General features: G+C 38.9%; 1 protein-coding gene across 3 annotated transcripts in view; it reads right to left on the bottom strand.

Moving 5' to 3' along the window:
- The window catches only part of NLN (neurolysin (metallopeptidase M3 family)), a 111,263-nt gene that overhangs the window by 11,017 nt on the left and 88,097 nt on the right, over positions 1 to 12,149 (bottom strand). For all 3 annotated transcript variants that reach the window (XM_008567770.1, XM_008567773.1, XM_008567772.1), the window contains exons 10-12: positions 8,630 to 8,816; positions 8,002 to 8,130; positions 6,494 to 6,630 (exon numbers count right to left, since the gene is read on the bottom strand). In XM_008567770.1, the coding sequence (XP_008565992.1) occupies positions 6,494 to 6,630; positions 8,002 to 8,130; positions 8,630 to 8,816 (453 nt within the window). The remainder of the gene's footprint in view (positions 1 to 6,493; positions 6,631 to 8,001; positions 8,131 to 8,629; positions 8,817 to 12,149) is intronic.

Here is a 12,149-nt window from a genome sequence, read left to right as displayed (position 1 = left end):
TTTTTTTTTTTTTTTTTTTTTTTTTTACAATAAAGAAACTTTAACTGTGAGGAAAGCAGAAAGAGAAGCTCTAAGATAAGTGTTAAAAGTTCTCATGTTACAAACATCCTTCAGAAGGGTGTGCATATATTAAGAACTCTTATTAGCTATCCTATGAAGGAAAATCTGTGCTAGTCACCTCTGTGATTTTTGATCCTGGAAGACTGGCGTATACTTTGGGAATTATGCAAGTCAGATAACACTGGTGGTTTCTAAAATAAGATCAGGAGCTCTGGAGTCAGGATGAGGCTTAAATCTTGGCTTGATCCTCAGCTATGTGACCTTGGGCCTTGGTTTCCTTGTCTGTAAAATGGAAATATGCCTACCTCATTCAGTTTCTGGGCAATTAGAGAAGATGATTTTGGTATGTTGCTCACTCCCTAGTATAATGCCTGGTATATGGTAGTATTCAATAAGTCTTATCTCTCCTCCTCATTTCCCTTCCTCTCAAACTGCCCCCAAGTTCAGTTACTCATATACAGTTCAGGGGAACAAATGTATTCCTGGTTTGACATTTCCTTCAAATTAGTTCTTTCTCCTAATAAAGCGAGAGAAGAGCAAGGAGACTTTATTTCTACTATTAGGTGGAAACAGAATGTATAATCAGCAGGAATATTAAGTAGGAGAGACATATTTTATCCAAGAATATGAAACTTTGAGGTAATATGTTAATAGCAATCACAATTACCCCAATGAAGGATGCCCATCATCTGTCAGCAATAAAAGTATATAAACGGGAAACAGACTGTCTCCTGCTATCTCTGGCATCTCTGAGGCAGCACATACAAGCTCCCACTGCCTTTCAACCCTCCCTTTCTCCTTCCCATCCTGGTTGATTCTGGGGAGCCAAGCTGGAGTTGTCTCCTTCCTACACTGAGTAATAGGCATCAGGACAGATAGCACCCAGCCAAGGACAGGTGCTGATGATCAGGCACCTAACAAGCTTGCCAGTCTGCTTCAAACCTGGACTTTAAAACCTTTCCTTCCACAGCCCATAATTCCCTCCCAACAGCACACCCTTTGTTTTCTATGAGGGTGGAGAGGCGTGGGTGGAGAAAACAGAATACCTCTGACAACAACAAAGGAGGAGGAAGAGAATGAAAGATTGGTGCTGTTGAAAAGGGAGCTGGAAACAGAATAGTAGTCGGATTTGTTGTCTGATTACAAGAGGCCTTCTGGAAACCTTAAGCAGAGTTCCAGTTTGTGAGGCTAGAAGGATAAACCTTTATTTATGCAGAGGGAGGAGATCAGGAAAAGAAAAAGTACCGAGCAGTACTATGTATTGGGGTGGGGGGTGCCTAGATGAGTAGAAGCAAATGGGGAAACCACCAGTTAGGTCCAAGGAGGCACACATGTATCAAATAACGATTGAATTTAAACAGGAGGGAACACAAAGCTGAATAAAAGAGTTCTTTTTACAAGAGTCTTATGATCTAGAAGGGGAGATAAAGAAATAGACACAACACGGCAGATTATTGGGGCTCTAAGAGAAACACAGAGAAGGGCTGTAAGAACACAAAGGAAGAAAAACTGCTTCCAGCTGGTTGGGATTCATAACTTAGATGGTCTGGCCTTGTAAATATTCAAGAAGCAGGTTGGACATCAATTCCATTTCCTTCCTTTGTCCCTTAAATCAGGTAAAACCTAAGGCTATTGGAAAAGGTTGAGGCATAAGAAAAATCAGCTGTCGGGTGGTAGATCAGGAGAGCTGAAGGAAAGAAGAGAACTGAATCCATTTGTAAGGACCTCAGGAGAGGAAATTCCATATTCTCCCTCATAACATATGATAGCAGGAACTGGGCCTCGGATTCTGTTTGAAGAGCACTGGAATACTTGGCTTTATATTATAGACCCTCTGTCAGGCAATTCTTTTTCATGTTTAACCAAGATTCTTCACGTTTCTGTGGCTATCACTGCATGTAAGAACTGGCTAGTTCCTTATGGCATTACAGACTAACACACAGTTACATTTAACTCTCTTGATTTTCTTGGTATTCCTTTCAGAAGTGACAGATGAATTTCTCCTTCGCTCATGGAAGAAACAAAGCTTAGCAAATTCTCTAAATGCAAAAGAAGAGGGTGATAATTTTGGCTTAACAATATAATAGCCTTTGAATCCACAATGTCTATTACCTCTTAGAAAATTTTCCCACAATGAAGTTGCCTTATAAAAAGAAATGGCCCTAGTTAAAATGCCCCCATTCTTTCAACCATATAATTAGCTGCTGGATTTTGAAATTACATTCAGTGAACTTAAAGATACCCTTAAAGAGCTTCTAGAACTTGCTGGAAAGTGTTAATCCCAAACAGTTCCCTTCCATAGTTTTTGTAAGAGAACAGTTGAAAGTAAAAGCTATGTGTGATCATGAGATAACTTCTCCATGTTCTACTAAAAACAAAGACTTTAGGTAATACTTGACAAACTAATTAAGCAGTTAAAATGCGATGTCTGTTTACTGTGCATAATATAAAAAACTACAGATAAAACCAGAGGTAGCAAACTTTTAGGCTATTATAGGTAAGCGGCCAATTCTAATATTTTGATAGAGGTCCTCAAAACAAAATGAAAACAAGTGCACCACAGATCATTCTACTGTTACCATTTGGTATTCAGAAGGCTGCAGGTTTGTATTTGACCTTTCCTAGTATTGTTTTCTCAGCGAGCAACACACTTACTACAACTCTGCTTGCTAAGTTCTGAGATGGTTCTTAGAGCAGACCCTGGGCTTTGCAAGATGTCAAGAGGTTACAGAGAGAAGGCCTGGAGACATTCTTCTGTATTGCATGACCAATAGTGTCACCAGTATACTATCTCTCAGCCCCCAGCCTCTCTAGTGCTTGAGGACTCACAATAGCAGACACTGACTGACTCCTTGAAGGGACATCCCACTACCTTCTCAAAATGATCAAACACATATTGATTGCTCTGACACCCAGGACTTCAGACCAAATTGAATATTACATTATACCATAAAAATTCCTATTTTTATCCTGTTTACATACCTGGCAAAGTAACCACCCACTGACATGTAAGATTAAAGCAAATGCACGGAATCTGAAACAACCCAAGGTAATACCATCTTCTTCAGCACTGGCTAATAACAAGGCTCTGATTATGGCACAAAATAAGTAGTATATGGTTTACTGGTCTCAAGAATATGTGGCTGTTCTGTTAGCTCAGTTGGTTAAAAGCATGGTGCTGATAACACCAAGGTGTAGGGTTCAATCTCTATACTGGCCAGCAACCAAAAAAAGAAAAAAAAAAGAATGTTATTTATTTTTCTAGTCATCACAACATAGTTGTAATAACTATTTAAGCTTTTTGTAGACCAAGATTGTTGCCCCAAAGTCTGTATTAAATTTTTAGTAAGTAGGTATTTAAATTGTGTAAGTCAGGTGTTATTTTAGAGCAAATATTTGTAAAAACAAAAACCAAAACCAAAATCCAATGAAAACAAACAATACACTGTAGGAGGGAATAAAATGGCTATTTAAAAAGCTGGTTTTAGTATTTGTCACTTCAGCAAGGAGTGTGTGTGTTATTTTAGAGCAAATATTTGTAAAAACAAAAACCAAAACCAAAATCCAATGAAAACAATACACTGTAGGAGGGAATAAAATGGCTATTTAAAAAGCTGGTTTTAGTATTTGTCACTGCAGCAAGGAGTGTGAGGGTGGGGTGCAAACAGATTTTTGTTGGCTTTTGAAGCCAGGTCCAGTATTTGCTGTGACAACAGGGAAATGAGAAATGACATGATACTACAGAGCATTTGCTAGAGAAGCAAGAGGAAATCAAAAGGAGGGGGAATTAAAGCCCACTTCATTGTGTAAGATGTCTAATAAAACATAGCACTGTTGAATCTAGAATTTTGGTAAAACTGAAAACTGTTTTTTGCGGGGTTTTTTTGGCAGCTGGCCAGTACAGGGATTGAACCCTGGACCCTGGTGTCCTCAGCACCATGCTCCCCGTTGCCGGTCCCCGGTCCGGTGCGGGGGCAACACTGAGGGTTGTGATCCGTTGCCGGACACGGAAAAAAAAGACAAAAAAACAAACAAACACCGATTTCTAGAATAATCCATGTACTATTTAAAAATAAGGGCTAGCTGGTTAGCTCAGTTGGTTAGTATATGGTATTATAGCCAAAGTAAAGGATTTGGATCCCCTTACTGGCCAGCCACCAAAAAAAAAAAAAAAGCAAAAGTTGCATAAAAAGTACAAAAAAATTTAATAATCACATGAAATTTATGTTCTAAAGATAATCACTGACAACATTTTGATGTGCTTTTTTCTAAACACACTTTAAAATAAAAATTTGCATCTTATGGGATAACATATTTAATAAAATGATGTTTTCCACTTTATGCAGTGGTTACATTAAACATTCCAGACATAAGAAACAACTTTTTGAAGCCCTTCCTCATGCCCAAGTCCACTCTTATGTTCAGAGGATGAAAAGATCACTTTTGGTTTGGATGACCTGGAAGATTTTATAAATGAGTGGTTATCTGAGTGAGACCTTTAGGAATGGTGGGATATTTGAGAGGCACAGATGAGGAAGGCATACATTTTAGGTGGAAGAAATAGAATGAACACATTTGTGAAGGTGGAAATACCCAAGGGCATACACAAACTTGTCTGACTCACAGGGAGTACTGGGAAGGAAGGAAGAGGGTGGACTGCTAAGCTAAGGGCTGTGAGCAAAGAGAGGAATAACAAGAAGCAGGGAGTAAGGAAAAAGGTGTCCCCAGAAATACTAGGCAGTTAAAAAGAAAAGAAAAAAAAAAAGGCGGATAAGGGCCTTTGGAGCTGGCAACTGGGTCATCCGGATGGATGTCCTCAGTAGTAACTCTGGAGGGAGGGTAACTTTCAGTTCAGCTGGTGGGGGCAAAGACCAGGAAATAGAGGTTTGCAAAGACTGTTTCTTACAGGGAGAAATCAGGCTGTGAAAAGCACAACAGAGTATTAGCACTGACTAGGTTATCAGAGTCGGCAGCAATCTGCTTTCCAAGACGGCAAACTGGTAAGGCTGGAGTTAGAGACCTCTCCTCTCTAACAGGAGAAAGAAGTTATGTACTGAGCTATAGAGATGGAAAGATGAAGGTCCTCACTCTCAGTGGTCTTAATTTCGTTGATAAAGAGAAGAGATCATCTGCTGACAGAGGGAAGAGGTGGTAGGGACTTGGAGGAAACTGAAAAGGGGAATAGAGTAGAACTACAGAGTAAGAGTGGCCATCTAGTTCAGGTGGAGAGCATGACTTCCTGGTGGGGCATGTTAAAGGAGTCATACAGTCTTCCCCAGAACACTCTCAGTCCTGAGGGTCCTGGCTGAAAGTCCCATTGGAGTCGGGATATTTGTGAGAACAATCAGCAGTTGACCTTTGTAATGTGCTGGCCAGGTAATGGAAGGAGGCTTAAAGGGATCTAGCAGATGGGGTGGGGTGGGGTGGGCTGGGAGACAGAGTGCTTGGGAAGAATAGCAAGTATATAGAGTGTGGGTACCCTGGCGGTGTTTTTTTAGGGGGAAGGTGCAGAGGCAATGGCGTTCTAAATTACACCAACGTATTTCAATACATATGTGTACGGCACTATGCAATCCAGAAACAAAAAGTTTTGGGGAGCAAAGCAGTTGGCTGAAAGAAGCCCAGGGAGCCTGATTTTGATAATTTGCTCTTATAATTTCTGAATCAAACAGAATTTAAAAACACACTGGAAAATGCATCAGCCTTAGAAATAATCTGACAGCTGAGTCCAATGAGAGTGGAGATGGGTGCTGTAACTCAGGAAGGTTTGTGTGGTAGCCACTTGGCAGTCAATTCACTGTACAGGGAAAGGAATGGCTCAGGTTAATAAAGCAGCTTAAATTACTTAAAGGTGGTTAGGTTGCAAACTATGTATATGCCAACCACGGAAAAAGAGTGCCTCCCACAGAAAACGTTCAGAGAAGGTGTGTAGATAATAGGAAAACACAAGGAGACTTTTTTTTTTAAAAAAAGATGACCGGTAAGGGGATCTTAATCCTTGACTTGGTGTTGTCAGCACCACGCTCTCCCAAGTGAGCCACAGGATGGCCCCCCAGAAAGACATTTAAATCAGGAAGGAGTTTACCTTTCTTTCCCAACCTCCTATAAAACTAAAATGTTGTATGGCACACGTCAAAACTAGCAGCTATAAATTCTCAAATGCATAAACAAAGCTTTGAATTTGTAATTATGCAGTATATTATAATGTTAATAGGCAAGAAAATGCAGTAGGTTTTAAAAAAACCTATAGAATTAGGGTTAATCACTTGTACCCTGCAATTTAATGATGTATGATGATTTGAGAAGATGTAAGACCTTAAAGTTAAAAGCAGTCACCAACCTCTTATTCTAAAATCTAGGTGTAATAAATAAATCTAGTTAAAGGGAAGGGAGCAACTACAAAATTAACAAAAGGAGGAAAAAAATACAGTACCTCTGGATTCATTATCCCTTCTTTTTTAAAACAGCTGTAAAACATGTCCATGGAAAATACTTCACTCCAAAGATATCCATAATATTGGCCATCATATCCCCCTGCCAAATGTCCAAAGGTAGCTGGCATATTTGTGCCTTTAAAAAAAGATACATTTCAATCAATGTGATGGCAAATGTTAATTATCAGGTTATCAGCTAGCTAAAGTTTCCCTCTGGGGAGCCCAACTGTGGGAGGAGTGAATGATAGGATCTCACCTTTAGTTCTCTCTGGGTTTATGTGTGCCCTTGGCCAAGATGTTTACAAACTTCTCTCCTATCAATGTCTCAACATCAAAGCTGGTTTCGGCTCTAAGCTCTGGAATGCCTAACAATAGTTTCAGAGGCTTTGTCTACACCCATTAGCCAGCTCAGTGTTTAGAACTGAAGCCAGTCCTTTCTTCTTCCTTAGGCTCCAATGTGTCTTAAAATACTCTAATTACTAACCCTACTCTTTGCCATACCTCTTCATATCTAAAAGGTCTCAGAATGGCACCTATTTTATTTATTTATTTATTTATTTATTTATTTATTTTTACAAGATGACCGGTAAGGGGATCTTAACCCTTGACTTGGTGTTGTCAGCACCACACTCACCCAGTGAGCTAACCGGCCATCCCTATATAGGATCCGAACCCGTGGCCCTGGTGCTATCAGCACCACACTCTCCTGAGTGAGCCACGGGCCGGCCTGGCACCTATTTTAGGTTGATAATTACTGAAAAGAACTCTTGGAAAGTGATAAAGGCTTTACCAATGCCATCTGCTTGTAGGGCTGCTCTATTTCATTTATTTATGTATATATTTGTTAAGTTAGAAAGGATTTTATCATAGTGGCTTGAGGCACAAAGTTGCTCTATGGTTTACTATAAACAGATCACCAAAGATGTGAGGAGCCTAGATTGACTCAACTGACCATTCTTATCTTTACTGTCTTTACAAATGGAGATGATTCATTTTAATACTAATTTCCTTGGTGAAAAAAATTCACCTTACCAACTATATGTTGCCTTAAAATATATGCATATAAATATATTCTCTCTAATGAATCCCATAAATCTCAGGTTAGAAACTACTAGTCAAATGCTTTAACTGACTTCAGAATCAGAAACAAGGTAGAAGTTGGGGCTTCTCTCTAAAAATGCTCCTTCTGCCAATTTCTTATTGAAAATCATAGCAAAGTCACAGTGCATCTAGGGAGGGTGCTGCCAAACGTGAATGGCTGTCTCAGCTCTGGGGTGGAGGCCAATTGCTCATGCCTAATTACACTAAAATGCTGTGAATCTGGAGCCACCTTTCCTTCAAGCACATTTGGACAGCATAACTCTTAAGGACATAGTATGCTTATCTGAAAGTCTTGGCCTGATTACAGAAATCAGAAACAAATTAGGTAATCTCCCCCCACTGCAGTGCTAGGAGTATGCCCTGTGTTTCACAGGAAAAGTAGACTCAAGTCATATTGTTTACGTACCTGGAGTAGCTGCAACACCTAAAATTTCTGTGCAATATTTGGCATATTCACTTGCAGCATCCAGCGATGTATTGGTATGGAGAGACTGATCAACTTTGCTCAAAACAATCTGACGTAGGGTCAGAAGACCTAATAACATAAGAACGTTTGAACATGTTTTGGAGAAGAGAGAACCATGTATTGTTTTTTGTTTTTTTTTTTTTTGGACTGGTAAGGGGATCTTAACCCTTGGCTTGGTGTTGTCAGCACCACGCTCAGCCAGTGAGTGAACCGGCCATCCCTATATAGGATCCGAACCCGTGGCCTTGGTGTTATCAGCACTGCACTCTCCCAAGTGAGCCACGGGCCAGCCCTAGAACCATGTATTCTTAAATCATAAGACCACAGACTTCAAAAACTGACTCCAGTAGTATCACAAAATGGGAGCAAGACATCTCATTCTACTTAAGATTTAAAAGATGTGTTTTTTTTTTCTTAGACATAATCCCAGGGTGCCCTATTCCAATATATTTAGTGTTCTACTCTCCTCATATTAGCACTCTTGGAGTACCATTATTATAAAAGGGAAAATAAGTTCTAAAGAAGAAGATGCCAGCAGTTCCTCCTTTTCTAAAATTACAAGTCATACCTGTGTTGACCAGTCTAGAAGCAACAAGTTTTTCAAGCAGATTATCGGCAATAGGGCTTCCATCTTTATAATGTTTTGATAATCTTCGGAGGGAATCAATGTCCCACACCCAATTTTCAAGCATTTGTGATGGTACTTCTACAAAGTCAGTTTCCACATTTGTTCCGCTAAATCGTGCAAAATCAGTCTAGAAAGCAAACAGAGGTTTTTTCTTAAAGCACTCAGTGAAAACTATATATGTGATGAATTATAATTAAGACTCAGCACCAAAATTTCTGAAGGCAGAATCAGAGTCAACTGCCTCTTTGAATGAAGGGTTAGAATAACCTCAAATTTAAGTGAAAATAAAACACAGAAGCCAAGAAGCATGAAAAATAACCCCCAAATACTCTATATTAAAGTAATATTTCATTCCTTTGAATTATAGATAAACTTGGAACAATCATCAGGAAATCATAACTGAAAAAAAATCAGTTTAAGGTAAAATCAAGCTTTAAGCTTCGAAAGTAAAAATGCTTTTAAAGAATTTTCCGTTAAAAACAAAGAGATCCATGAAACAAGCAATTTCTCCCTAGCTTTTCCTTTCAATTGCTTAGTTCTGTTTACTCTATACATACCTTTCCAGGGCATGTGTCACTTTATTGCTTAACTACTCAAGTTTTATTTTATTTTTTTAATTTTTAATTTTTAAGTTTTTTGTGGCAGCTGGCCAGTACAGGGATCGAACCCCGGATCTTCATGTTATCAGTACCATGCTCTAATCAACTGAGCTAACCTAACTACTTAAATTTTAATAAAAATCAATTAGAGAGTTAAATTACAACATTACAGACCGATACCCTTTGAGTGTGTGATGTTTTGTTTTAAATTTTAAATAAGTGATTCTGAGATAACTGAGTTGTAGAAAGCCTGAGTTGTACTCTCAGATTGGGTAAAAGATGTTACCTTAAAATAAGAAGCCACTTCAGTGGGAGTTAGGTCTGTAAATTAGTTGGCAAGTGGGGTGAGTTAAATGCTACAGAAAAAGAAAAACAAAGGATATATTCAAAAATTAAAGCACCCCTGGCAAAAATAAAAAACTTATTCTGAGAGCCTGGTCTAAAAGTTAAAAAAAAAAAAAAGTTTAAAAGAGTTTAAAAAAACAAAGTTTAGTAAATTATTGAGTCAGATGTCAGAAAGGCTCTTGAGCAGAAAGATGATGGAGATTCAGTGGAATAGGCTAGTATTTTTTAAATCTTTACGCTGTCCACGGAATACCTGTAAAATTGCCATTGGCAGGGAAAACTTAGTATTTACCCGCTGGGTCATCTGCAGAATGGGGGTCATTATTCTGTTGTGTTTCCCTGAACCTCTGTCCTGTTTTCCTTTTCAGATGCTTTACATTCCAACCTTCTCTCCCTGACTTCATCCCTGGGGCTCTGAATAGAGGGGAAAGGGAAGAGAGACTTAACCATGGAAAAGGCAGCAGATGGGATGCCAAATCAGCAGCAAATAACCATTCTGCTTTTGGCCCAGGGCAGAGGCACAGATGTCAATGCCACCTCACATTCTGCCTTCTTCTCTTCATGTGGAGAAAACAAAAACAAAAACAAAAATGTTTTGCTTGACTTCACATTATAATTGTGCTGATTTGAGATATGAAGAGCTGCAAATACTGAAGGGCCAAAGGAAACTAAATTCACGAGGCACTGGAATTAGGCCACCCCTGTTGAGGACATCCCCCCAAAAAATTCTTGTAAGGGAAGAGGCAAGGGTATATTTTACCTCATTCTGATATATAATATTGTAAGATTATATCCTACATTATGGATCAAACAATCTTCTGCAATAATTATAATAGCCAACACCTATGCATAGAGACTTTACCATGTCAGGCATTATGCTGGGCTTTTTACATGGATTATCTGGTTTAAATCCCAAAACAACTGTATGAAGTACTATTATCTCCACATTCCAGATAAGGAAATTGAAGTATACAGAGATTAGTGGAAGAACTAGGATTTAAAACCTTGGGCCAGCCCGGTGGCGCACTGCAATAGTGCGCCGCTTGGGAGCGTGGCGGCGCTCCCGCCGAGGGTTCGGATCCCACATACAGACCGGTTCCCGCTCACTGGCTGAGCGAGGCGTGGGAGCAACACCGAGGGTTGCGATCCCGTTGCCGGTCCCGGTCCGGTACGGGGGCGACACTGAGGGTTGCAATCCGTTGCCGGACACAGAAAAAGACAAAAAATAAAAAAAAAATAAAAAAAATTAAACCAAGCAGTTTGTCTCCATAACCCATAATCTTAACCACAAATGCTATAGTGCCTCTCCATCTCATTGAAAAATGAAAAAAAGGGTTAAATTATGATATTACAAAATGACTAAATCCTCTTGGAAGGGATCTAAAATAGAAAAGTCTTACATCAAATGTCCCTTTATATGAAGAGTTAAAGTGAGATTTCACTGTGCTTCCTTAGAAATTTGACTTCCTTTATATACTGAGAGATTTTTCAAAGATTAGACGTCAGGGCTGAGATATAAAGGTTAGCCTTTGTAACCATTTATCCTGAATTTGGGATTCTGTAATACTAACTGCATAATTTTCTAAGGATTATGAGTGTTAAACAGATACTAACAGAGCAAATAAAGGCAAAATCACACCATCAGCTACCACTATATATTGACAAATATATAAAATTTGTATATCCTGCTTATGTGAAGATTTTTCAAAGTCAGTATTTGCAGATAAGGGGGAAAATCACCCCAAATAACAACAAAAAAGTGTGTGTGTGGAGGAACAGTGTCAGTACTCAGAAAAAACATGAACAAATGAGTAACTCATGAGTTAGAGTTAAAATTGAATAAAATACGAATCAACACAGTTATGTCATGCAGAGTAGAGAAGAGAGGGCCTATTCTATCCAAAAGCCATGTTGTAGTGGGGGAGAGAGCACAGAGCAGAAATAAATAAATGAGCAGATCAACATCATCATCTAAAAAACAAAAGGAAGTGTTTGCAAGGAGTAAAAGCTAAAAATAACCCTACTGCTTACTAATTTCCCGAAAGTCAGTCACGCTGTTTCTCTGTGAGCCCGTTGGGCAACATCGTTTAAATATTTTTCAAATGAGGAGGAGAAAGAACCTTACAAAATTCAAAAGCTCAATTTCCTTGGTAAATGGACACAAAGAATGATTACATTTTGTAATAATGAATATACTAATTATCCTGATTTGATCACATATTGTACACAAATACTGATAGTCAACTCTATCCTACAAATATGTATAATCAATTATGTTTCAATTAACAACAACAACAAAAGCTTAATTTCCAGCAAACAACTAACTTCTCAAGAGAAAGGAATCCACAGTCGGTCACTACGTATGTCTGCACAGAATCCATGGGCAAGAATTATACGTAGCAGTCTGATGGGGCCCCACATACAAAACATCATGGCTGCTGAATTACTACCCTCTGCTGACAAGCCAGCAGATATCACTCCCCAGTTGTTTTTTTTTTTTTTTTTTTTTTTTTTTT

The sequence above is a fragment of the Galeopterus variegatus genome, unplaced genomic scaffold, assembly GCF_000696425.1.
Source record: "Galeopterus variegatus unplaced genomic scaffold, G_variegatus-3.0.2 Scaffold343, whole genome shotgun sequence".
NCBI classification, from domain to species: domain Eukaryota; kingdom Metazoa; phylum Chordata; class Mammalia; order Dermoptera; family Cynocephalidae; genus Galeopterus; species Galeopterus variegatus.
This window is presented reverse-complemented; position numbering and strand designations above follow the sequence as displayed.